The sequence below is a fragment of the Leuresthes tenuis genome, unplaced genomic scaffold (genome assembly GCF_036924035.1).
Source record: "Leuresthes tenuis unplaced genomic scaffold, fLeuTen1.0.hap1 SCAF_21, whole genome shotgun sequence".
NCBI classification, from domain to species: domain Eukaryota; kingdom Metazoa; phylum Chordata; class Actinopteri; order Atheriniformes; family Atherinopsidae; genus Leuresthes; species Leuresthes tenuis.
The window spans coordinates 19301113-19328519 of NW_027325375.1; the positions used below are offsets into that span (position 1 = coordinate 19301113).

At 41.0% G+C, this 27407-nt stretch overlaps 1 protein-coding gene across 2 annotated transcripts; it reads left to right on the forward strand.

Moving 5' to 3' along the window:
• The first annotated feature begins 401 nt into the window (after positions 1–401).
• On the forward strand, positions 402–25807 carry rars1 (arginyl-tRNA synthetase 1). Of its 2 annotated transcripts, XM_072374530.1 has the most exons (15): positions 403–551; positions 1312–1446; positions 1813–2001; positions 2268–2376; positions 2794–2894; positions 3547–3668; positions 3773–3893; positions 5280–5409; positions 5552–5656; positions 6042–6220; positions 7895–8004; positions 10475–10580; positions 16537–16709; positions 22554–22801; positions 25556–25807. In XM_072374530.1, exons 1-15 carry the CDS (start codon positions 507–509, stop codon positions 25663–25665), a joined length of 1983 nt encoding a protein of 660 aa, XP_072230631.1. In that variant the 5' UTR covers positions 403–506; the 3' UTR covers positions 25666–25807. The 2 variants fall into 2 exon arrangements, with proteins under 2 accessions (XP_072230632.1, XP_072230631.1); XM_072374531.1 differs by lacking the exons at positions 7895–8004; positions 10475–10580 and having other exon boundaries at positions 402–551.
• Positions 25808–27407: the final 1600 nt, after the last annotated feature.

Consider the following 27407-nt stretch of genomic DNA (forward strand, 5'->3'; position numbering starts at 1 on the left):
ATACGGTACCCCTGTATTTTACAACATGAGAGCATTTACATCATTGGTTGGCTCTTTTATTTTTGTGCTGCTTCTCATCCATTAGTGCAGTGTCTTTTTTTACGTATCGGTTATGGTGAACATCCAGGTCATCTGCTGTTTTAGAAACACCAAAACCAGCTTGAATACAAAACGGTGTCTAACTCTGTCTTGAGTTTAAATCTCAAACTTAAAGGTAACTTGTTGAAAGACGAATTTAGTTGTGATAGATTGCATAAAAGTATAAATAAACTCAAAATTCTACTGAATTCCAGTCGAGTAAATTGACCTGTAGGTCTTAATGTTATACAGTAGATGGCGCGCTGCAGCTTTAATGAACCGCTATTAACCCCAACGAAGAAGACAGTTCGCAGCACCGGAAATGTACTAAAAAGTTGTGAACCTCTTCCTCCTCCCGCAGTTTGTTTCATCAGCCACGAGATTCTATATCCATCAGTCAGGAGAGTCTCAACCTGCGTGTCAAAAAGATGGGAGACCCAGTGACCGAATACACAGCTCGGCTACAACAACAGGTCAGCCGCCGGTTCGTGGCAGGAGAGGCTAACGTTAGCTACACGGCTAATTGTGTATATAGTTCTACCGGCGTCAGAATGGGAAAGCCACACGTCAACACTGTGCCACACTTAATAAAAAAACCCTGCATTTTTTTTACGTATGTTTGCTCAGTTATTAAAAATAGCCACATGTCCATTAAGAAAAACACTCTTTCTTGAATAATCTGGCTCCGCTGTTAAATTCGGCGTACACTACAGCTGTCTTTTTTCGTTGAAAATGAATATATATTTTTATTTGGAGAGCTGTGGGACGTGTATTTATGAATAGTTTTTAGTATTACAAATCTATATGCTGTTATCTGATGTCTCATATCTGTGCCGAATTTACCAGAAGATAACATAGATATTTGTAGTTTAAGTGGCTTTTGGCGACGTTTTGCTGCATTTAATTCAGCTCGGAAAATAAATATAATTGTTTGACTTTCATTGTGAAGTTATGAGCTGTGATTGTTAAAGTGTGCTCAGGCGCCCTCTGGTGTTTTTTTTTTTTTTTTACCAGGGATTGAATATTTCTGCAAGTATTTTTTTCTATCTTAACAGGAAACTGCTTTTGGTTTCATGCTGATTAGCTTCGTCCTCATTTATTATCAGATCTTCTTTGCCAGAAGGATCTTTGGACCTTGTAATGCACCGAAACTCGTTCAACTCATCTCATAACTCGAAAGCAAGATTAGTGTTTGCCACTGGATTCTTTACTTGCCCGTGTTTTATTTTCAAGGAGCGGGAGATCCGGAGTTTGTCTGCAGAGATCGAGAGTCTGAAAAAGCCGCAGAACCTGAATCCGTCTCCACGTCTGGGTGAGCTTCAGGAGGAAAACGCCAAACTGAAATACCGCCTCAACGTCCTCAAAAGGGTGAGTGACGGTCGGGTACTCATTTAGGAATCAGGGAGAATTAATAGCAGCTATAGCATCTTAAATATGGGATGTTTCAGGGTCACCTGAGCCATCCATAACTATAAGTTTTATCAAAAAGGAAAGTTTTAAGCTTAATCTTAAAGGTAGACATGGTGTCTGCTTCCTGAACCCAGCTGATTCAACAGGGAGGGGCCTGATAACTGCAGGCTGTGCCTCCCATTCTACTTTTAGAAACTCTGGGAACCACAAGTAAACCTGCAGTCTGAGAGAAAAGTGCTCTGTTGGGGAAATATCTTAACAATGAGATCTTTAAGGTTTGATGGAGCTTGACTCAAGTCATCGTCTCTGTTTGTTTCGCCGCAGAGCCTTCAAGAGGACAAGACCCACTGCAGCAAAGCCATGATCAACATCAACCAGCGGCTGCAGGAGATTTTCGGCGAGGCCATACGGTCGTCGTGCCCCGAGCTCGACAACCCGCCGCTCGCTGTCACGCCCAACCAGCAGGCCAAGTTCGGAGACTACCAATGCAACAGCGCCATGGCGATGGCTCAGGTCAGACTCACGGCTTCATGTTCAGGATGTTCAGATGCGAAATATTTTGAAGTTCAGATCTTTCAGATTATTGATGCACAAAAAACTTTTTAAACTAAATGTTGACACGATTCAAGTTTCCTTTGTTTTTAAAACTTTAGCGAGTTTACGTTCTGTTCACGGCAGCAGTTCAGTGTTTCCTGTTGAACTGGAAGCCGATGGTTAAAATTAACTTTTACTTGATAGGAAAAGATGAAAAGCTCCTTTTTTTAAAAACTGAACCACAGATGCTGAAGGCGAAGGGGATGAAGGTGAACCCTAGAGAAATCGCAGAGAAGATCATCCAAAACCTTCCAGACAACGAGCTCGTCCTGAAAACGGAAATCGCAGGACCAGGTACAAAATCGGTGCCAATAAGTCAGCATTTCTCACAAGACGCATTGTGTGTGCATAAAAATAACACGCCGTGGCAACAAGCTATTCAGTCATTTATTAAAGAATCTTTATTGTCACACCAGGGGCTCTTTAAAGATGGAAATAAAGATAAATAAAACTCAAATTTGAAAGATAAATGTCTCCGTAAATAAATCAGGATTGTCCTTCAGAAGTCATTGTTGTGTCTGTATTCGCTTAATTTACTTAATGTTTTGTTTCATATTTTATTGATTTAGAATGGGATTCAGACGATTCTAATTGAACATTTTTCTCTGACAAATGAAAATGTTTAAAACAGCATTTCAGCTGTATTTTGAACATTTTTTTTGGTGCTGTGGTTGAATCCCGTCGCGGCTCTGCTTTCTATCCCGTCTTCAGGTTTCATTAACATCCACCTGAAGAGGCCGTTTGTGTCCAGACTGTTGAGCAACCTGCTCATGAACGGAGTGCAGCCGCCGCCTCTCGCTTCCAGAAAGAAGGTTTGTCCATAAGTGACACAAAAAAGCAGATTCGGGTGGTTTAGTTTAACTGAAAACTGAGGCTTCAGAAAGCTGATGTGGTGTGTTCTGCAGGTTTGTTGGCATTAAATATTAAAGTAGCTCAAAGAATAAAACCAAAACCATAAAGTCATGTGAAAAAGAAACTCCATCTTCTTCCTTTCAGTTCAAAGGTTTTACTTATGGAGACGTAATAAAAGATAAATGAGATAAACCCAACCTGAACAACAACACTTATCAGACTGTGTCATTATTCATTAAACTAAGTGAACCCCATGATCCAACGGTTTATTTCATGTTTCTGTTGTTTTACTTTCACAATAACTATTTATAGACTTATTCTGCATCACATTTGAGTTTGTTTGCAGCAATTATGTGATAATGGCGCCCCCTGTGGTCAAACTCAGAAACTACATTTCCTACTATAAACTGCATATAAATTTAGAAACAATGTTTTTTTTATGTCACAACGTTGAAGACAAAGAGTTTGAGGAAAATCCAGGAAGTTTTTTGCCAATCTGACAGGAACAGATGAATCAAATAGGTTTGAATTTAGGGATTGAAAGTCAGTCTTTGGTAGAAACCTGCAAAAAGTTCTCCCTTCAGTTCATCTTTGTGTTGTGGTGGTGCTCAGGTGGTGGTGGACTTCTCTTCTCCCAACATTGCCAAAGAGATGCACGTGGGCCACCTTCGCTCCACCATCATCGGGGACAGCATGTGTCGGCTCTTTGAGTTTCTGGGCTACGACGTCCTCAGGTCAGCAGCTGAAATCTGTATTTTAGAAACCCAACGGCTCATTGAAAGGTCTCTGATGCACCGGTTTGTTGTCATTTTGTGACTGAGTGTGTTACTGTTGGCAGGCTGAACCATGTGGGAGACTGGGGGACCCAGTTCGGGATGCTGATCGCCCACCTGCAGGATAAATTTCCAGACTACCTGACCATCTCTCCTCCCATCAGTGACCTGCAGGCGTTCTACAAAGTCAGTTCAAACCGCCTGCCTCTGTGTAAAGTTAGGGTGTACATGTTTTCTCTTTTACGCATTAAATGAGATCTCAGTTTCCTTTAAAGTAGACAACAAAGAGCCTACAGGGTCTAATTCTACAAAGTGGAGCAATGGCAGCATCCTGATTTAATCAGGGATTAAAGAGCAGCTGCTTATTAAACAAGTTAAAGCTCAGATAGTTTTTTCTTTCGAGCCATTTTTGTTCAAATCTGTTGTTATGATACGTCCTTTACGGTCCAATCAAAAGCAAACATGAAAGCAAACCGTATCGTTTTCTGATCCAGTGTGGGCGAATTAAAAAGGCGGCGGGCTGATGTGACGTTTACATCAGAGGAGGATTTCACAATTTCGACTTGTAAAAAGTAAAAATAAATCAGTTGTTTCCCAAATATATTTTACAGCTGACAGATTAGATTAGATTACATACATTACCTGATTTTTATACGTCCTTTTAAAACGATACTGGTTTAAATGAAAAAGTCTGTTCATCATGGAGCTGTTTGACAAAGATTTAAAACTCTGTGGACTCACCAGCTGTTTGTGGTTTGAGCCGACAAACAACAAACTCTGTTTTCCTCTTGTGGATGTCCATCACAGCACATCCACAACTACTTCTTCTAATGGATTACAGTCCTTAGAAATGTAGCCAGTACTGCCTTCCTCTGTTGACGCTGCGCAGCAGAGTTTATTCAAGTGAAATTTGAATAATTTTCTCTGCTTTTCAGAAGATCGCTTTAGATCTGCTTAGAGAATGGAAATAGGACTAATGTGATGTTGGCAACATTTTTATTTGCATGGAGAGCTGTTCAAAGCATTTTAAAGCAACACTAAACTCTCTGAATCCTAAAACTATGCGCTTCTGACTCATTTTGAAGTACGTTGACTTCTGTTATGCACATTCTCCGGTCTGAAACTGAGATACCGCAGTTTACTTCTTTGGTTTCCAGCCCTTGTGGGCTTTTGATGGCGTCTTTATTGCCTCTTCAGCTTATCAACCACCTAATGGTACGGCTGTGCATGTTCAGGGCTCACACAGCGATTTGTTTAACAACAGTAGGAGGAGGGAATGTTTTGAAGTTAATTTACTTCAAAAGCATCCTAAACGATATGGTGCTGTATGAACTTTGAAAGCCTTCGATTGATCAGTTATAATCGTGTAGATGAAGTCAGAAAAGTAAGCTGGAATAGAGGCTTCAGAGCCGGAAGTCTGGAGAAAAGTATACATTTTATTAAGTTTTGGTAAACTAAAAAGTGTCTGTCTGTGTGTTTGGATGCTTTAATTTGATAACATGTGTGTGTTTCACCTTCTGCTCATCGACCTTTCTTTAATTGACCCTTCGTGTCCGTCTGCTCCTCCTTCAGGAGTCAAAGAAGCGCTTCGATGAGGACGAGGACTTCAAGAAGCGAGCGTACCAGTGTGTCGTCAGACTGCAGAGCAAAGAGCCCGACTTCATAAAAGGCTGGAACCTCATCTGTGACGTTTCCAGGAGAGGTAGGACTAACGTTAGCTAGCAACAGCTGATGTGGACAGACGTTTGTGAAGGTTAACGCTTTACATTTGTTATTGACAACTCGTTCGGCAGATTTATGGGCGATAAAGAGGTATGGAGAGTAACTGCTTTTGCATGTTTCAGAGTTTCAGAGGGTCTATGACTGTTTGGACGTGAAGATCATCGAGAGGGGAGAGTCGTACTACCAGAACCTGATGACGCAGGTGGTGAAGGAGTTCGAGGAGAAAGGTCAGTGTCCCAAATTTAGGACGTGAAGAGATTTTCTCAATGTTTCATCTTTGATGTTCGAAGCCTCACTCAAGCTCCAAAATATGCAATTTTCAGTCTTTATACCTCCATGAAAAACTATTTTTCTTTGCTTTTTTATTTGACCAAATCTGCCCCATTCAATTATTGTCTCCAATGTATGATCTGCAGTTACCCGATGTCACCACCGGGTGGAGCTATTGTTTCATAAATATTCTCTTTCAGATGGTGCCCTTCTGCTTTTTCCTCTGTTTTAAAAAAATAAAAAATTCTCTCCAGTCATACCCTGTTTATTACCCTCCTTTCTCTAATGACCTTCATTTTATTGCCTTTCTTTTCTCCCTCCACCTCCTCCATCCGTTCTCAGGCCTGGTGGAGCTGGACGAGGGTCGTAAGATCGTCTTCGCTCCGGGTCAGTCCATCCCGCTCACCGTGGTCAAGTCAGATGGAGGCTACACCTACGACACTTCGGATCTGGCGGCGCTGCACCAGCGGCTCTTTGAGGAGAAAGCAGACGTCATCATCTACGTCACAGACAGCGGACAGGTGGGTGGAGCGGGAAAACCCCACCTTTGGTCAGTCGGGGTATCCTCTGACCTCCTTATTTCAGTTACAAGTTCTAAAACTCAGAGATGTTGTTTCCTCCTGTGGATAAAAACAACTTTTCAATGAGCTGAAACTATCGAAAATGAGATATTCACTTATTTTGGTTGAATTTTTCAATTGGCCACTCAGTTATTCCTTTCTGCCCGTGTGAGTACAAATTTCATCAGACTTTCATATTATGCTCATGAATTATTTTCTGCGATATTAAAACATTGTACATTTAACCAGATGGACGAAGCTTTGACTGGTTTTGAAGATGAAACAGTCCCAGACTTGCATGAGATGTAAACATGTCCAACAAATACTTAATCACTCAGTTTAAATGGATAAAACTCAATGAAAGTGTAATGTGGGTTGTTCTAAAGACCCCACAATGCTCCTCATCCTCAGCAGGAGAGGAATGAGGGCGGCCTGAGGAAATGGCCGAATCTTCTTAACTTCGGGTTTAATTAAAGAATCTCGTCTGTTTCTCCAACCAGTCGACCAAAACTAAGACTTTTTCTTTCCTTTGAGATTAGATTTATCCGTTTCTTCAGAACAAAACAACAACAAACAGGCACACGTTTAAGAACAAGTGAACAGCCTTCAGTTCTTTGTTTCCTTCCAAGCAGCCAGACTTTGTTGTAATCTTTTAAAGTGGTGTTGAGCAATAGTTCTCCAGGCTTTCTGAAGGTATTTCAAAGTTTTTCTTTGAACATTGGCTGCTTTTTCACTAATTTTTTCGGTCCAGTCCTTGTACATTTTCAGAGGAATGTGTTTGTTAAGCCTCTTAACTCTGACCTGAATCATTCAAGCATGAAACAAGGCACCTAACTCAAGGGATGAACCAGTATGTCTACACATAACAGACAACTTAGCAAAGAACCAGTTTTAAATTGTATCTTTAGGCACTTTTTTTTTTACCAGCAGCCTGTCACAAAGACACATAATTTGTTCCCATTTCTTTAGTTGCATCTATGAAAAATACCAAAGATAACAGTTTGACAGACAGAAAATAGTATTTTTGCAGCAACAAACTGATTCCCAAAGAGCTGAAAAGTTGGCATATCTCAGCATGGTGTGCAGTTTGTCCTTAAAACATTTGAGGAAACTGGACAAGTGGAGGACAAAAGAAGAAGAGTCAGGCCTGAAAAACTATCTACAACAGATGAACAGTATCTGAAAGTGATGTCCTTTAGAAAGAGGAAAAAAATCCAGCAAAGATCTGACACAGGACCTGAGAGATGCATCTGGACCATCTACTGTTGGCCCAAGCCTCATCAGAAATGGTCTCCATGGATACATTTTATTTTGTTATCTGTCTGTAACAACAGCAGATCTTTCATAATAATTAATCCTGCAGTGATGTAATTTCCCTTCTGGGATGAATAAAGCGTCACTGACTTGAGTTTGACTTTTTCTTTTCCTTTTCCATGGATATTAAATCCCATTTCATGGAGATTTCTTTTGATCGAATACCTGCAAAAGTTCTCTGAAATCGTCACATTACCAACCCCTTTGTCCACATATACGTGTGTTTGATTGGTTCCAGGCAGCAGTGACAGAACGTCTCCTTGAACTTGAAATGTGTGATCTCACCTTTAAAATGGCCTGTCTCTGCGTTTTCTCCCTCAGGGCACACACTTCCAGGTGGTGTTTGCCGCCGCTCAGATGATCGGCTGGTACAACCCCCAGGTGACCCGGGTGGAGCACGCAGGCTTCGGGGTGGTGCTCGGGGAGGACAAGTGAGTGCACAACAAACACACACACGGCCGCCCTACCTTTGGTCCTCTCAACGTGACATGAGCTCCCCTGATAGTCGCCTGAGTGCTCCCTGACGTTTCTCAGGAGTTTTCCCAAACAGAGTGGACAGAAAGTCAAGAGTCAGCAAAGTTAAAGGCAGCTCGCTGGGTTTGTTAAAGCCTGTCCAGGATCAGATCTGTGGCTTCCTGTCCAGGAAACTCCTTAAAATGACAAATGTTCAGATTGAATTAATCGAGCGATAATGACCCAAAATGACCCACAGAGAATTCACTGATCCAAACCCCAGGATTGACTGAAAAATAACAACATTTTGGCATCATTCAGTCTTTGTGCTTCAGCCTGCCCTGGACTCCCGCTCTAAACGTGAGGAAGGCTGGTTTTAAGCTTCAGAATGCGTGTTTTCATGTTTAATTTGTACATCAGCAGGTCCAAAAACACGATGATGGTTCTGTTCTGGCTGATTAGCACCTGTGGGAAGCTTGTTTCTCCTCACTTCACCTGAGCTTTAGGGGGCGTGTCCCAAAGCGTTTATGTGCATCCACTGTTGTTCGTCTTTGTTTTCTGTGCGCTTTCTTTAGCGTTCCAGCTGTAGAAATATCAGGAGAGTTGTTTTCTCACCAAAAAGAAAGATTTTGTTCACCAGACATGATGATCTGTCAACATTTTTGTAGCATTTAAGTTTTATCACACTTACAGTAAGTCAGTGAGTTGTAACAATCTCCACATAAACTTCTTTCACCCGCTGCTAAACGAAAGCTAATCTGACTGTAAATTACTGCGTTTCCATTTGAAATGAGGGCCTCAAAATGAGCGATGTGCTTTCAGCCTCTACAAACTCCACAGATGTGAGCTCGATCGTTTAGTTTCTGTGCTGCGTGACGTGCTTCTCATCTTCGATTTGACAGCAACGGTTCAATTTGACCCATTTCCAGGTCATTTTTGTCTAGTTTCTGGTTTGTGCAACAGCTCCACACACGCATTTCGATCCTGAAAATGCTGTTCAGCTGTGGGTTTTTAAACCTTCTGTCCCTGCAAACGGCACCGCTGGCTGAATTATAATTGGGACGCTGTGCTGTTTTGGCTTCTTTTCATCGCCTTGAATTCACAGCTTGATGCTCGTTTGCCAACTTCCCCCAAATCACTTCTTGGATGCGCTTTCTCCATATGTCCGTGAGCTTCATGAAACGGAGATTTGACAACACAAGATAAGACATTTTAGGTCAGATGTGCTCACCAGTTAAGATGGAGGAACAGTTCATGTTGCAGGATAACAGCTTATCAACCTCTCTCATTGTTTCTGCCCAAATTGAGACATACGTTTGATTAAATAGACAAATAATTACCTTAAAATTATAAAGAAATGCAGCAAAAGACGTAGAATTGGAGCTACAGCTTGTTGAGCCTCACACAGAACAAAATCCATGCACGAATATCATGTGCCCTGCTCATTTCAAAATGCTGTAAACTTGATCTAAAGTGCTTTAATTCAGATCACTGAAGGAATAGCAGAAAAGTTTCTGTTCGGAGCTAAAGGAAACGGTTCCGTTGGTTTACTTAAGCCGGAGAGCAAATGTATTCGGCGTAAACAAGATAAAACTATCACAGCAGCTGCTGCGCAAACAAACACTGAAGTCGGTTTTCAGCTGTTATCACTCCACGTGTGAGGAGACGGAGAGGACAGATCACCTCAAAAAAGACGATTAAAATTTGGATCCAAAAGATCAGCTCCATTTTCTCCTCCTTTTTATTGGATGAGCAGCTTACATATGTGAGGTGCTGGCAGCTAGTTTGTCCTGGAGACTCGCTGTATCTTCTGCTGTGATGACTGTATCTATCACGCTGTTTTTTTTTTTGTTTTTTTTTCCTCCCATATCAATCGTTCAGAGACGACGAGCCGTCTCGGGAAGGGCGCTAACGTTACACTTCACAGAGGCCATAACTAAGCGCAGCTAAATGCCCCACGGTAACTTGATGGGGGCATAAATTGGCCCCGCTAAGTCTTCGCTACAACAAACTCTATTAGAAATTTACCATGCTGTTTTCGTGATCGCTCATCCAGACAATAAGTGCTTAATGGAGCTGCGGGGGGGGGGGGGGGGGGGGGGGGGTAATGGCTGCGAGTAAACATTGAAGAAACGGGAGGGTTATTAAATTTTGGCTCATGCTCGGCTGATTTGCTTCACTGTATAAAATGTGTTCCCCTGAAGAGTAAGCAGGCAGAAGTAATCCAATCTTTTACTGTGGTGGTAATTATTGATGACAGAACGTGTGACTTGAGTATGTTCTAGAAAGTTCTGTTTTGGGATCTGTTCGGGGACGTTGGATTTCGTTTTCTTCTTCCAGCCTGCAGGCAGCACAAAACTCCAGTCACATGATCTCATGACCACTTTTGTGTGCCAGATTGTGCCTTTCTTTGGAAATTCATGCACTTCCTTTGTTGTTCCCGCTCAGGAAGAAGTTTAAGACTCGATCCGGAGACACAGTGAGGCTGATGGACCTGCTGGAGGAGGGGCTGAAGAGGTCCATGGATAAACTGAAAGAGAAGGAGCGAGACAAGGTGAGAACATCAGCTTTTATTCTGACACGGCGGCCGCAGAAAGTTGAGGATTGTCTTTTTTTATACTTGAAGAACAACTTCAAAAACCAAAAAAAGCAGCAGACCAGCAGCGACTCGAATTTTGCAAAAATGCAATATTTTGCACAAATGCGATATTTTGCACAAATGCGATATTTTGCACAAATGCGATATTTTGCAAAAATGCGATATTTTCTAAAGAAACCATTGCGACATTTTCCTAAAACACTGAGTTTTTCCATTAAAAATCCGACCGTGACATTTTCCAAACGTGGCAACGCAAAAATGCGAAGACGACATTCCCTAAAATCGCAGAGATTTTCAGGTAACCATGACATTTCCCAAACAATGTTTTGATGAGCGTGCCTAAAAAGTTTAAGATTTCTGAAAAATGTTTTCTCTTTAAGTGCAAAAATGCCAGATGGAAATAATCCGTTTAATTAATTTATTTTTATCTGGGTTTTTTTGTTTGCTTTTTTGGTGTTTTTTTTGGTGTTTTTTTTTTTTTTTGTTTCTAAACCTGATGATGTCACAGATTGTTTTGGGCATCCCCTTAGCCACCAGTTCATGCTGTATACTTATGTTGGGTGGTTTGCCATCAGCTCAATCTTTGTTTGCTTCTTTCATATCTACAGACATAACTAATAATCAATAATAAAAAAAAAGTTCAGTGCCTTTGTTTTAATTGTAGGAACGTTTTAATTCACTGAACCACCTCTGTGTAAATGTTCCATAACCGTTGTTATTTGGTATGATTGCGATCCGTTAACTGTTGCTGCTGTTAAAGGCGCTCTTGTAAGAAATGTTTAATCTCAATAAGATTGTTCCTGGTTGAGTAAATTAAAAATGAAATAATAAAATAAAAATAAAAACTCTAAAGTTGACTCTAAAGTTCTAATAGTTTTGTGACTGATTCCTGTGTTTAAACGATAATTCTAGTTCCTCTTGGCCTCAGTTCCCATTCATTTGAGGGTTGAAATCAATGAGCGAGACCAACTCTCCACCTCGCGTATCAGCTAATCAGACGGTGATCAGTCTGAAACATTTCGTTCATCACAAATGGCTCCGCTCTTGTTTTCTTCTAAGTAAAAGCACATCTGCAGCTGTAGAGCCTCCGAGCTCACAGACGGGATGAAAAGTTGAGTGGACCTCAGAGCTCATCGGATAAGGGTAAACTGTGTGGTGGTGTTTCAGTCCCCCTCGCGCCTGGAGGTGCTGAGAAAGATGTAGGTTGGCTCGCTTTGAAGAAATAATGGCTGCTGTAGGGCGAGGTGGTCATTACTGTAAAATACGCCTCGTCGGGGTGAATCAAAATCCAGGCTGAAGGCAGAAATAATGAGCTGCACGTTGGATGGTATCCCGCTCACTCAATGGCTGCCTATCAAGGGTTTAATATTTGGCAGAAAATGTTGATATAAACCCATTTAATAAAAGCGAAAATCATGTGAACCATTGCACCGAAAACTGTGGAGGGGTCAGCCAGAAAGTTTCACCCATAAATCTGAAATCCTACAAATTATTACATATGGAAAAGCAGGATGAACCACAGCCTTGCCTCAACCTTTGAGCTGCTGCAGCCTTGTTTTTTTAATATTCCTTTTTTTGTTTTGACCTTTCAATTTGTCTCCAAAACCAATGTAGACGTTTGCAAATTCTACCACATTTTTTTATAATTTTTTTTAACTGTGGCTACGCAGTTCAGACTGTTCAACAATCGCATTTTTGCACCAATCACTCTGGGAAAATAACTTTTTTCTGATTCTCGTCTCTTTTCTTTGACGACGCGTTTGAGTTTTCTTATTTTTTCGCGTTTTTTTCTCGTCATTTATTCACGATACCCAGTGTGTACAAATACCGCCTGGCTAAAACATTTAAATGAACACAACTTTCTGGCCCCCGCCCCCCTCCTCTCTGTTGTGCATCAGCTCTGCTTCCAGGCTGTACATGCACGCTAGTAACCATAGCAACTGTAGATGCGTCTCAGGGATTCCCTCTGGCTCTGATTGGTTGTTTCCTTCAGGCACAATTTATTCCTGCAAATCACATTAGAAGAACCTGATTCTTTTGTTTTTTTCTTTCTTTAGTCTTTCCTTCGTTTGAATTTTTCTTTACATTTTCTTTACAAACCACTGTAGCCCTTAACAAAACTCTGAACATTGAACCCTGTCCTTTACCTTTTTGAATCTGAGTTTTGTCAGTTAGAAATTCCTTAGATTTTTTCCTAAGATTTTCTTCATGAAACCATCTTTCACGAGTTTGATTTCTCTCAACCCCACCTCTACCAGCTGCTTGTTCCATCCCAAAGCTGCTGTTAGCTGCTTTTTTCTTTTCCCACAACAAAAGTTGTACCTTTGGTTAATTTGACCATCTGTGCTTGGACCCTTTGTTGTTGAATTGTTCGTATCTGAAATCAGACTTTGACAGGAGTACAAATGGAGGAGAAAAACAATACAACCTGACCTGATTAAGTATTATCTGGAGTGCTAGGTGCATTGTAAACACTCAGCGTCTCTAGTTAAACTGTAAGGATTTAATGCCGAGGAGGTTGAGGGAATTTGATGCCAACACAGTTTCCCTGCAGGCCTTTATGGCTTGGCACTCTGCTCTCTGTCTGGGTCAGTGCCCATGTCTACCATCTGCTAACCCAGTCTCATTAAAATAAACCACAGCCGAGCCTCCAAGAACCTCAGAACCAACAGTGCTTCATCTTAGCATTTGTTTTACTCCCCTGTGTTCTTCTTTTTCACAATTCTTTATTTGTACACCGCTGACCTCTTGGGTTCTGTGTTGTTGTTGCTCAGCTGTAAGCTTTTCCGTGGTTCTGCATCGTTTAGATAATCAGCAAACCGGCAAAATTGTCACCTACTTTGATAGTCAATCAAGTTAATTTTTGCATATGGAGACGGGGTTTATGGCTTCATCTTCTGAAGATTTTCCATGGACTTTAGTACAGATGTATCTTTTCGGGGGCGCACACTCTTCCAAAGTAATTCAATATACAGACCTAGATTTTATAAAGCGCCAAAGGTTTGTCCTTCAGTCAGTAGGTCACAGCTTCCAGCAGGATAAGATTTATTAAACATTATAACTGCTGTGGCACTTTCAGAGGTTTCATATCCACTGAGGGAAGACGCACCTCCTCGCACTAAAAATATAGAGTACCAAGCAGATTGAAGATATGGGGGTTAGGACTCAGAGGTGAACACAAGCCATGAACAAAAGATAAAGGTTTAAGACTAAGACTGTAAAGCATTAAAAAAACATGGCTTTTTTTTTCTTTTCTTTTTTTTTGGCGGCATGAGGCAAACCAATGGAGTCATTTTAAAGAATGCACGCCAGCCCAGCCTCACAGTACGAGTGTTGCTGGTTCAAATCCTTTCATACAACATGTATGTATATCACCAATTAACCTACAACTGAGTGTGATATGGTTGTTTGTCTCTGTGTCACCCCTGTAACTGACTGGCGACCTGTCCAGGGTGTGCTCCATCTCTTCATACGCTCCATATCTCCTGCCATTAAGCGGGTATAGAAAATGGATTAATGGATGTTCCGACTACCTCCCTGTGCTCAACCCACCCTCCAAGGTCCTCCTGTCCACTAGATGGCTGCACTCCCCATGACCAGCACTCCCCATGACCTGGTCAGTGGGCTCAATGGACTTGACGCCAGGCGTGGGCTCTCTTGTCCTCTGAGTCCTGGTCCCAACCCTCCCTCAGAATTTTAGCCCTAATGCTACCCACACACCAGAAGACTTAGAAAAGACTATCAGCTCACATCTAAAGACTAGTGTTTAGAGTTTTTAGTCCCAGACTAGCCTCAGACTAAAGATTTAGCAAAGACTGTGAATCTTGTAGGGTCACTATTTACAAGACTACAACTAGATTTTTTAGATTTTTTTTCCCATCATGCAATTTTTCCCCCATCATGCTCAGCAGAAGTTTTACAGAAATGGAGGAGAAGCAGCCATTTTCGCCTGCTTGTCGCTCGTTCTTCTGCATCCGTCGACATGTTTGTTATTGACTGTCTGCTTTCCTGTTTCCGATTTTGTCAGAGCTCATCTATTGGTTGTTGATTGTGTTATGTCATTGCGACCTGCGATAACATTAAACACGTTTGATGTGATCCCAAGCCCAAGACTGGGGAAAGACTGGAATGAAACGCGGTCGCAAACTGCAGATTACGACCTTAAACTTAACAATCGAGATGACGGGAGCGCGCCGAGACTCCAGTTAGACTCCTAAAGACTGTCAGTTTTTACTCTGGGACCGTGAAAATCGTTTGGTGTAAGCCCAGCATTAGACATGGTTCTTTAATCGCTCTGCGTTGGAGCTTCAGGAATGCACGTCTACACGTCATAGCACATTGCTGCCACTTGGGGGCAGTCTGAATTAATAAAACCTGAGTTGTAAACAGCTTCTGGTCGTGCTGGCATGTCATTATTGGTCCTTTTTTTAGCTTTTCTCTGAAGTGGAAGAGATGGAAGTCAAAGCTGACAAAGATTATAAAGATTTTCACCCTTTTCTGTATCGTTTTTCATGCTTTGTTCCCTTGTGTTGAATTTCAATATCTGCTCTCTCTTGGCTAAAGTCAACCATTGGCCTTCACCAATGCATAATGTCACCCAAGAAGCTTTGCACTGTTGACTTTTAAGAGGACGGCATGCAAGAGTGTCTGCATTGGTTGAATATCCCACTTCACCAAAAAGTGAGATAAATGTTTTCTGATCCCTCCGTGCTACCATGAATGAGGTTCTGCATCCAACGCCTTGAGGCCTGTTAACACAGGATGCCTTCAAAGGTCATATGGATCCCAAGAATTAATAAGATAAGAGTTCGGGGAACCAGATACACCTGAATATATTGGTTGTTGGTGGTCATAAAGTCATAATTTGAATCAACTTCTGTATCAGGCAAATCCAGTTCAGTTTAATTCTTAACTTTTCTACGGAAAAAGCTCGAGAACTAGAAGTGTTTCTTAACTTTTGGAGGAATAAATGAGGTATCTGCAGGTTTTATATACTCCCCCTTGGGTTGGGTCAAATATTAAACAGTTAAGTCGTTAAGTTTTCTGCGGTGAAGGAAGAAAGTTCAGGGGAAAAAAAGCATTATTATCAAACAGCCTCACCTTGATGTGAGGAAACGTGTTCCTCCTTCGCTTTTCTGTCCTTTAACAGACTCGAAGATTGGTCTGGAATAAAAAACATTGTTAGATGAATCAATTATGGAAAAAATCATTGGATGTAGTTAACAATTGAAAGGGAGCTTTCAGAGGTTGGAAGAAGAAAACAAAGGAAGTGTTTTATCGTCTGCTTCAAGCTTTTTTCTGTAGATGTGGCTTTAAAGCAGATACATGATACATGAGGTTGCTAAATAAACTAACACCAAACACGGCTGTATTCAAAGGAAAATGGCGACATTAACATATCCTGAAAAAAGTTGTTCTCACGTCGAACTCTCTCTGCTGTTCTGTTTATTCCAGATCTGTCACATTGTGACCCGTCCCTCATTTGCAGTCATGTTGCCTTCAGTCCGTCGTGCTTCTTCGCATTAATTCTTGTCCTGTCGTGTCACGTCACCTCTTCGATCTGATACCTTCTGTTTGACTGCAGGTTTCTGTTTTCCAGTCACTTTCATTCTAATCTTCCTCTCCGCTCCCCGTGGTATCAGACGCGTCGCACAGATTCAGGGGAAGGCTTTTGACTTGAAGTCGGTTTAATCTCTGCCTGAGGTTTAGAGAATTAGATTAATTATTTCGGTTAAATTCAGCACACTGGTTCGACCGTTGGAAGCAGAAAGGGAAGCGCCGCCATCTGTAATTACAGGCTGATTAAAAACCTACATTTATTAACATTCATAATGCGGTAAAGGGTGAAAATGTTGATGTGGAAGATTGTGGGCTTTATCAACCCAAACGTGACTGTGTTGTAACCCTGAAGGTGCTGACCCCGGAGGAGCTCACGAGGGCCCAGAGAGCCGTCGCTTTTGGCTGCGTCAAATACGCCGACCTGTCCCACAACCGCATCAATGACTACGTCTTCTCGTTTGACAAGATGCTGGACGACCGGGGCAACACGGCGGCGTACCTGCTCTACGCTTTCACCCGCATCAGGTAAAGCTGCACCTGCGGCCTGAAAACTGCCTGATCAGCTGTACTTTGACTAGTTTGGGCCCTTTTTTTCATGTCTTTAAGGGAAAGTTATAGATCCTTATGATAGGTGACATCTGAAGTAAACATGGGAGGACAGGATTTCAACAATTTAGGCGTTTTTATTGGTTTAACAGCTTAAAAAAACGTCAATTGTGAAAAAGATGTCATTTTTACAGTCCAACATGCGGCTCAGATAGGAGAGATTTAAGATGTTTAAAGGCTATTTGTTCTTCTGCGTCCCTTATCTGTGCCTCCTCAAAATCACAGCGCAGTGATGCCGGTACTGACCGCAGCAACTGGTCACAGGGACGTGGATGTGCTTACGTGTTTCTCATTTACTTCCTGATCCCTTCGACTGTTTACCGCTCGACAGTCGACGGTTTCCTGCTCCATCTTCCACTTTTTTACAGTGTTTCAGAAATTGCGACCGAAGTATTTGCTCCGATTGGTTCCAGTTCAATGCATTTGTGGGAAGCCATAGCTGTCATAAACAGTAAATGCCTGGGGAAGGGAAGGCTAATTCTCTCTTTTTAGGGCCTGGGATGTGACATGTGGGCTTTACTGCCACCTAATGTTGTGGTGGTGTAACAACGTAGAAGTAAAAAAACCATCAGCACGGTGGTCCCGCTGTAAAGGGCTGATGCTGAGGTATAAATCGTCCTTAATGGACACTTAAATCATAAAAATTCCAAAAAGCTAAATAACAACACATCAGTCATGTCTAACAGTTGCTACTCTAAAGTATGTTACTCCAACTGTGAGAACCTTAACTTACAAATGGTGTGAGAACATTTAGTATGTTTACACATTGATGATGTTTAATTGAAGGATAAATGTGATGTTGATGGATCTGTTTGGTCTATATATATAATATATATAATATATAAAATATATATATATTTTTTTGTTTGTTTGTATTTTTTTAAAGTCTCAGGCAGCTGCTACCATTGCGTTTTTTGTCTTTCAGCTTCATTCTCTCCAACTGTAAACTGTTTATTTTATTTTTTATTTTTAATGCATTAGAAATTGGAAAGTGTGCCTTCAAACCGCTTTATTTGTATTGCTGCTTGAGATACAAAATGCTTTCACAGAGACGAGTGCTGAGGTTTATTAGACGTTCAAGTGTGCTGTCAGGTTGTTTTTAAGCTGTTGAAGGGAAAATGGGGGAAACTTGAGGATCTGGGACAAATTACGATGGTTTGATGGATTTAAGCGTCTCCAAACAGCAAGATCTGTGAGGTTTTATTGTGGTTTGCAGTGTTTATCCACAGATTGTACAGAAGAGCCACTTTGGCTGACAACTGTAGAGAGCGTCTATGACAGACGTGAGCATCAGAACTGAACCACTTGACCATGTATCAACGAAAGATGGTGACCTGGTCTGTACAATTATGTTTTATTGTCTATCAAATAAGCTGTCAGGTGTGTGCTGTTTCCTCAACGAAGAGGAGGCAGCGAGTTGTTTTGCTACTACAAATCAAGCTGATAGGTGTAGTAAGTTACTCTGAGCCATGTTCTAATGGAAAACCCTGGCTCCCGACATTAATGTCCATGTTGTTTGGACACAAACTTCTTCAATCACAAGCACCCCTTCAAACACAATCTCCTGATGTTAGTGGCCTCGTTCAGCAGGATGATACGACCTCTGTTCCACGAAGGACAATAATACTTAACTAGTCCCCAAACTAACCCAATGAATGCTTGATGATTTGAATTAAATGAACACATAAATGTATAAAAAGAACAAAAACTGTTCACTACAAAGAGATTCGAAGGTTATTACAGTGGGACTGAAGAAGCCTCTGACTGAAGATACTTTGCTCAGTAAATTCTCATCGTCATAAGAAAAAAAGACCTTGATAAATTCAATAAATTGTCAACTAATACTTAAAAATCTGATAACTAGACACTGATGAGTCGTCCAAATATGCTGACTGAACACATCCGATCCACAAGTGTCCCACTTCAGAACCCTGAACCTGATACTACTGGACGCTAACAGAGGTGGGGTTCTGGTGGCTCATGGAAGATTTATACAGTACTCAGCAGCTGGTTTTAATGTTGGCTTTAATTTAACTGGGCAGACATTTATTATAATAGAAAAAGTGGTGAATTGGCAGTGTTGATGTCATCCAGCTGGAATTTGGGTGTTGATGTTGGCACATCGCTGGACAAAGCAGATCAAATCTATTTGTTTTGCACATTAGAGGTGAAGATGTAAGAAAACCAAATCTGTTTATTCGTTTAATAGCCTTGAGTCGTGTAGCGGAATCCAGGGCTGCTAGAGGGATATGAAAATAAACTACTGGTCCTGGCTGATGGTTTGGAAGAGGAATGTGCGTACCTTGGCAGTCCGGCTTGGGATGTAACCATCACTCTCTGGCTCCTCTTTTTGTTTGAGCCCCTTTAGCTCTTCTGGCATTTCCTGCTGGCCAGGACTACTTTGGTTCAGTTTTAGACTGGCAGACTAAGGTGAAAAAACAACCTCAGCCCTCTGGAGCAGCCTCCCTCCTGTTTCCCATGAAATATCAACGGTGATATGTGAGGCTTTTTTTTTAATGTACTTTTGTTTTTAACAATTTGACACAATTTTCTGTGGTTTTATTGAGATGTACGAGACAGGCTTGGGTGAAAGTACCAGTTGGTTTAAGCACAGCGGCTCTTCTCTGACCCCTGCTGAAACAGCTCAACCCTGCCCTTTTTGTGAGGTTAGCAGCTACTCTAACCAGCTCCCTCACCCCTCTGAGTGACTGCTACTCAGCTCATCCAGCCAAACGGCATGAAGAAAGTTTCCAAAAAGAAAGTGACTCGGACAGAACTGTGGAATTTTATTTATTTCAAACCAGAATCAAGGATCTATCAGAGAGGTTCAACCAACAAGGCTTCAACAGGACGTTGGTGAAAGGTTTGTTTCTGTAGGTTGCCTAAGGACACGTCATGCTGGCTGTAGAGAGTTACGGTGCGTTTAAGTACATGTCATCAAAACCTGTAATTTAATGAGGTAAGCACAAACATAAGGAAGTTATTCCTCCAGTTCTATGTATAGATATAGATAGTTAGTCTATTGATCCCAGGGGGAAATAATTTAGCAATATATCTGTAAGTTAGCAGCAGATGCTAGTAAACAATGCTTTCTCATCAACACTAATGGACCAAGCCGGAGTCTTCATTACCTGAGCTGTTAGCGTTAGCTACTGCTAAAGAAAAAAAAGTCAACAACTAAACCAGGAGCAATTATTTCTCAGATAATTCCATTTCCCTGGTCTGAGGTTCAGGCTCTGGGAGTTGGAACTGATCCCTCTTTGAGGCTCAGTTTCTTCAGTCCAGCGTTGAACTGGACCAAGTTGTTAAAACAGTGAGATGAAAAGTGGTTGCTGCACATACACGGTCTTTAGCTAACTCTGCTGGAACATTACCCTCAAATATAGTTTATCCACTGGGCTCTTATATCCTCTGAGGCTGCTGGCAGATGTAAGATGCTTGCTCCTCTGTACAGCTGACAGCAGAACATTAAAAGCACAAGCTGGCTTCATCCGTCAAGCAGGGTGATGTGAGTGGGCGGGGCTTATCAGAGGAGGTGGAGTCAACTAACAGAGTGACATACTTTTGAAATGAAAATCAGAACGGGCCGTTAAATGAGGAACTTTAAAAAAAAAAAAAAGAGGAGCTAGAATAATACCAGGGTTGTGTATTTGTGGAGTTTTTCCCATGCTGGTGACTTCAGAGGCCCTAATATATGCTCCCTGAACCAGAAAAATATGATTTTTTTTTTTACATGATATGTCACTTTTAAGGCTATGAGTGAGTTTTAAAAGTTGAATTGAGTTCCTAAACTTTCGCCCTGTCCTGTTAGAGAACCTCCGTCATCTTCCTGTGTACTTTCATTACCCTTATCAGATCAGCCTGCTCATGGCAGGGGATTAGTCTTTGGGGTGCTCTGGTCTCTCCTCACCCCTTATCCCCCGTATCGAGTGAGCGTCTCATGGATGCACAGAGCTGCGTTGATCCCCTTTCTCCTGCTTCCCTGGAGGTGTTAGCAGAGATTGATCTCTTCTTCTTTTATTTTATATTTTTAGCTGGGAGGAATGAGCAGTCGCCTGACAGGATCCGATGTTGCTGCATTCGGTCAGTAGATCACTCTCAAGTGGCAGCTGTTCCAGCTGTTCACGAGTTAGTGAAAACTAGAGATTTTAAAACCCAATCAAGGTTTATACAAATTATACTTTGCATGAAATGAACGATAAGTTGTTTTTACTGGAGTACAACTCCAGCCATTAGAAATCCTCCATTAAGTCATCTTTTTAATTTGGAAGTTTTTAGTTTCTGAGCCGGCAGCTCTTTACTGAACCTCCTTTATAAGCTGCTCTCCTATGTTGAATTCTCCTCGGCTTGCCAGCCTCTTCACTGCACATGCAAAGCTTTACAACCCGTGTAGTCAGGTTTGGTTGGCACTGATAGCTCAACGTACGACATTCAGGCCTCGCCTTACTGAGACTTTCAGAGGTGAGGAAAAAAATCCTTAAACATGGCACCAATTGCCGTTTTTGCTCGTATCTTTTGGTCATGTCTGAAAGGTTGCATTTTATGTTTTTAGCCTTAACTGAATTACAGACCAATCAATTGGTTTAAAAAAAATGTAGATGTTATTTTGGGGTAAATGTAATTTAACATTTGAAATGTACTTGGTGTTGAGTTTTACTGAATAATCTTTCTCGACATTACTCTTACTCTCATCAAATCTGGAGCGAAAAACCATAAAAAAAAAGATGCGTGAATCAGACATGTTTTCCATTCATGGATTTGAAACACGTAAACAAAGCTGTAGTGTTAACAGAGGGTGACGGCTATTTGCTATTTTTTATCATTTTTAATTCAGTAGAAGAAGTGGTTAATAGTCCTAACTCACTAAACAAACTTTGAGGAGAAGAAAACAATTGTGGACCTCAATTAAAGGCCTTCTTAAGAAAGATTAGTGCCTAACCATTGTCTAATAATGACGTTAACAAAAAAAAATGAGAAGCATGTGATCCAACTCAGGCATATTGTACTTCCACTCAAAGAGGACCAGGACTCAGTGTCTGGTATCTGTGTTTCTGAGTTCTACTGAAGATGGTTCCGACCTGCACCAAAGCTTTATGGGTTTATCTGTTGGCCAAGATTTTATGACATTCGTTCTAGTAGTTTTTGAATGATCTTGTTAATACAACAGTCATAATGTGTAAGAAAGAACTGCAATCCAAACAGTGCTTTCTGTTATTTCTTTAAGTAGTCTTCAGGAATAGTTCTCCAGGCTTTTTGAAGGACATCCCAAAGCTCTTCTTTGGATGTCGGCTGCCTTTTGTTCCGTTCTCTGTCAAGATGATCCCACACTGCTTCAATAATGTTGAGGTCCGGGCTCTGGGGAGAATTCATCCCTCCATAAGACCTGTTGCCACTGTTTTTCAGTCCACTTCTTGTGTCATTTGGCATAGCTCAGCCTTTTCTCCCTGTTTCCCTTCCATAATAATGGCTTCTTGACAGCCACCTGTCAAAAATTGATCCATTAAACCTTCAACTGAGACATGACCTCTGTACCACCTGAACTATGGTTGGTTTATTCTGCTTTAACAAAAAAAAAAAAGCACATTTTAGTGTATAAATATGGGAAACATCCTGGGATGTTCTGTAATTTTCACGTCTCTCTGCTGCTCTTTAATAACTTTACTCTTTGACTTGTTCTCTAATGCAAGACTCTTCTGGATGCTTTTTCCTGACTAGATTGTAAGAATATGAAACACCAGGTAATGACAGGGTATCTTCCCATAGGTCCATAGCTCGCCTGGCCAACATCGAAGAGGCCACACTGAAGAAAGCTGCAGAGACCTCAGAAATCCTGCTGGACCACGATAAGGAGTGGAAGCTGGGAAAGTGCATCCTGCGGTTCCCAGAGATCCTGCAGAAGATCCTGGACGACCTGCTGCTCCACACTCTGTGTGACTACCTATACGAGCTCGCCACCACCTTCACAGAGTTCTATGACAGCTGCTACTGTGTGGAGAAGGACAGAAAGACAGGTGAGACATTTTTAAACTGCTTTTATTTCAGCCTTCTCATATCATTATTGGAAACACAAACCATCCATCTTGTTCTTCACTTTCAGTGTTTGTTTTTCTTTTATGTGCTTGTGTTTGTCTCAATAAACTATGCTGGTAACGCATACTAACATAAGTTAACATGAAATATTAGATATCTAACATATCTATTTACAAATGAATACAATACTTATTTAGCAATATGCATCATTTATCAAGTTTATATAAACAGAACCAAACGGAACATCAGTTTTACTTCAAGATTAATGCAAACAAGACACATTAATGAGTTAACATACTGACTGTTTGCTTCGTCACTACATTAATTGACATATTTACATCCTGACATTTACCATTTTAGCAAATAAATCTGACACGTAACATTAAAATCAAAATATTAGCATAACGGTTGATGTGACAGAAGACCATCATACATTGAGATTCATACTAGCAAAGCATGCATAAGCTAACATATTGAATTTTAGCTTTGTCACAATCTGTGTACATATTTATACCATTTTGACTGAGTTACATTTATCTTTTTCAGCAGATTTATATAAAACGTTATCGAAACAACCAAGTAGAACTGGTAGTTTTACTGCAAGATTAGTGCTAACAGAACACGCTAACACGAGTTAACGTTAGCTATGTCACTACATTAAGTGATGTATTAACATTACCATTTCAGCAATTTAATTTGACATGTAACATGCTAAAACTTTGACTTGAATCTCATAACGGTTAACAGGAGACAACCTTAAATGGAAATTTATGCTAGCAAAGCAGGCTAACGTAATCTAACATATGAAATATGTGCAATGTTACTCTTTACATACTTGTAAAGTCTTCATTGAGTTGCATTTATTTTTGTAGCAGATTTGTATCAATCATTATCAAAACAACCAAGTAGAACTATCAATTTTACTTTGAATTTATTACTAACAGGTCACGCTAACATAAGTTAACGTGTTGACTGTTAGCTATGTCACTACATTAAGTGACGTATTAGCATCCTGACAGTTACCATTTTAGTATTTCTATTTTTGTATTTTTATCTACATAAAAACAACAGACAGAGACAATCAGTAAAATGTCTTTCAATCAGATCTTGGCTTGCGTGGCTAAGAACTGGTGTTCATATCTGTTAGTTTCAGTTTCTTCTCAGTGTCCAAAAATTATCAGTTAGGAATAGAGACGAAAAATCAGTGGGTTTGGTATTTGTCAAATCTGTCTCCACAATTGCAAAAACTATCGTTAAAGTGTCTAATCCCCCCCGGTACACTTCATCGGTAGTCAGAAAAACCTCGTCTTCATTACTACTGCACTAGTTTCCAGCCACATTCAGACGGCACCTTCAGCCCCGTCATTACGATCTCATCAAAGAGCATTAAAGAAAGAGAGTTATTGACAACAGAAGTTCAAAAGCTAGTTCCAGGAAGTAGTGGGCAATTTATCTTTATCTTTCGTGCTTCTCCTGTTTATCTGACAGCGAACCATGAAACCATCAAAGAATAAATTCTGACCCTCTAGATCTTCATAGGCAAAGATTTGAACCAAAGCATCTCTACTTTTAAAATATTTGTATTAATTTTCTCAGAATCTCACCGGCACATCTATGTAACTGCATTATATAATCATCATTAATCAATAAATAGTTTAATTTAATTAACTTTGTCATCAATTAACTCCTTAACTTGAGGGTGCAGCTTTGATGGTTAATATGTGATTCTATTTCAGGGTACAGACGAAGCTTTTGACCCATAAAAATACATTTTTATATCATTCCTTGTGCTTCTTCCGTTGAACGGCCTCCAACAGGTGACTGTGAGCAACCATGTAGACTCCAATTAGAGATGCTGTTCACGGTGTCATTTTCTACAGTAGAAGGAAATCTCGTCATGTAAGAAAATGTAATGAAATATTTTGAATGAAACATCCACTTCCATCAGGTAAAAGGAGCTTCCTTGCTGTTTTTTTTTTAGAAAAGATTTAATCCTCTACCTCTTCATCACATCAGCTTCTCTCCAGCACTGGAGTCCTGCTGTACACTTGGATGCGTCGTCTTGTTTGTGTAAATTACAAACTAATGTTGCTGTCCGTCAGCACCCATCGACGTTCACGCCCCTTTAACGACCTGCCTGTTTTAATGCACCCTCTGCTGCTCATTACCGACTTAATTTCCTTTGGATTTCTGCTCCGTCAGACGATTTAGCCTGATGGGGGTGGACAGTCATGGTCGTTGCATGTGGTTGCCTCGGTCATTGATTTTTATTTAATTTTGTCATGTCAGCTGATGATGGTGGAGTCATTAAATGTGCCCTCTGACCTTTTATTTGTTGGCGTGTGACTATTTCCCTGCCAGTTTCCATCTCTTCAATGCACAAGACCTTTCAATTTGTTTTTATCTACACTCCCCCTTCATTCACTATCTGTTTATTCCGATGTCCTAGTTCTTGTTTTTAATCCTCCCAGCGTGGACAAAACAATGCAGTTACTTAAATGAATAAATGGCCAGACATCTCTGATCAAACATGCTCACATTCATATTACATCACGGTATGCTGACTATATTTAGTCTGTTTACACTCTGGTTTTAACTTGTTTGATATTCGCACAAATGAATAAGGAGATTTAACCCCGTACTCCTCGCTAAATGCTGTTTATAGATTATAATACTATAACTTATTTTATATTACCTTTTAGGAAATGGTTAAATCCTCTTTTGTTGGTCTTCAGGTGAGGTGGTCAAGATCAACATGTGGAGGATGCTGCTGTGTGAGGCCACAGCCGCCATCATGGCCAAAGGTTTTGACATCCTGGGAATCAACCCCGTGGAGAGGATGTGATCCACCCCACCTCCACCCCACCTGCATCACAGTTCAGCAGTGACACCAATAATCACTGAACTTTATTTTTCATTTAGGTTATTAACGAGGGGGAAAATGGTTCATTAAATAAGATTTTTATTAAAGGACCATCTGAAAATGAGCCAGTCTGCTGTCAGTCATTTCTATTACCTTAAAGCTCGGTTTGTAAACCGAGGATTAAAACTGTCTGAGCAGCTTCTGATGGCAAATCACTTCCTCCTGAGCGGAACTAAATTACTGGATAGCCACACAGTGACAACGTGTTCCAGCTAACATAAAGATAAGTCATGGGTTTATTAACTTAAAACAAGCATTCTTCTTTTAGAAAGGGGTAGCTGGGAGGAGGAGGAGGGAAAAAAAAGTGTTCTCTGGTTGTTCTCACCCATTTACACCTGGCATTGACATATGATCTATCTGGATAATTATATTCAAACCATGAGGTTTTGTAGTCAGTCTTGGGGGGGGGGGGGTGAAATAGACAATTGAAAGTTTGTCCAAATGATATCAACACCTGTCCTTTTTGTTGCCTTAATTTTCCCAAAGTTCAAAGTATTCCGCATCACTATCCAAATACATCACTTGTTAATTTACACCTGTTTGATCACAAGGCTCTGCAGACACCACCATCCCTACGCAGATGGTATGTGTAGATACTGGGAGGTGTAAATTGGTTCTAAAGGATGGACTCTGAGACAGATGCAGCTGTAGACAGCTGGAGCTTTGTGGTTTCTGAGGGACACTAAACCGTACATAAATAACTTTTTATATGTGGTTACAATTTGTTTGACTAAACTGACATGAAACGGTACTTACAAGTGTCTTACTTGGCCCCGGCCTTTAGTTTGGAGAACAGGTGAGCTAAAGCTAAAAGCTTCTCAGAGCAGGGCCACTGTTAGTACAGGGTTGGACCCCCTTTTGCCTTTAGAACTGCCCTAACTCTTTGTGGCATTTGTTGGCCGCACATCCATGATGCAACTCTCCCGTTCCACCACATCCCAAAGGTGCTCTATTAGATTGAGATCTGGTGACTGTGGAGGCCATTGGATTACAGTGAACAAATGTAATGTTCAAGAAACCAGATTTGAACTTTGCAATGGTGCGTTATCGTGCTGGAAGTAACCATCAGAAGATGGGTACACTGTGGTCATAAAGGGATGGACATGGTCAGTAAAAATACTCAGGCTCAGTTTGGCAGTGAGGAGCTCCCCCAAACCATTTCAGCAGCCTGAACCATTGATAACAGGCACGAAGGATCCATGCTTTTATGTTATTTACACCAAATTCTGACCCCAACATCTGAATGTCGCAGCTGAAATTGAGACTCATCGGACCAGGCCACGTTTTCCAATCTTTAGTTGTAATTTTGGCGAGCCTGTGTGAACTTGGATGTGCCCTCTGACCCTCTGAAAACTTAAACCTGACAGACACACAAATGTCCCACCTTCACGTGCGACCCTGAAGTTACAAGTTCACAAAACTAAAGTTACAAGAACGAATTCTGACCCATTTTGACTCCTTAGTAAGGTGACCAGACGTCCCGTTTTGGGTGACCTGTCCCCGGTCAAAGCTGTCCCCGAAAACGTCCCCGATTTTGACACTGAGTGGGGGAAATGCGCGCAGATTCCAAGTAAGACCAGTTACTATGGTAGCCATTTAACACATCCAGAGCTATAGAGTATATACATGTTTTAAAACCTATCAATCAAAACAACTTTACATAA

Excerpts from the sequence above, each read along its gene's own strand:
- rars1 (XM_072374530.1), top strand. The coding sequence starts at position 507 with ATGGGAGACCCAGTGACCGAATACACAGCTCGGCTACAACAACAG. Across the intron at positions 552-1,311 it reads CAGCTCGGCTACAACAACAG|GAGCGGGAGATCCGGAGTTT; the intron begins GTCAGCCGCCGG and ends TTTATTTTCAAG. Across the intron at positions 2,002-2,267 it reads GCGCCATGGCGATGGCTCAG|ATGCTGAAGGCGAAGGGGAT; the intron begins GTCAGACTCACG and ends ACTGAACCACAG.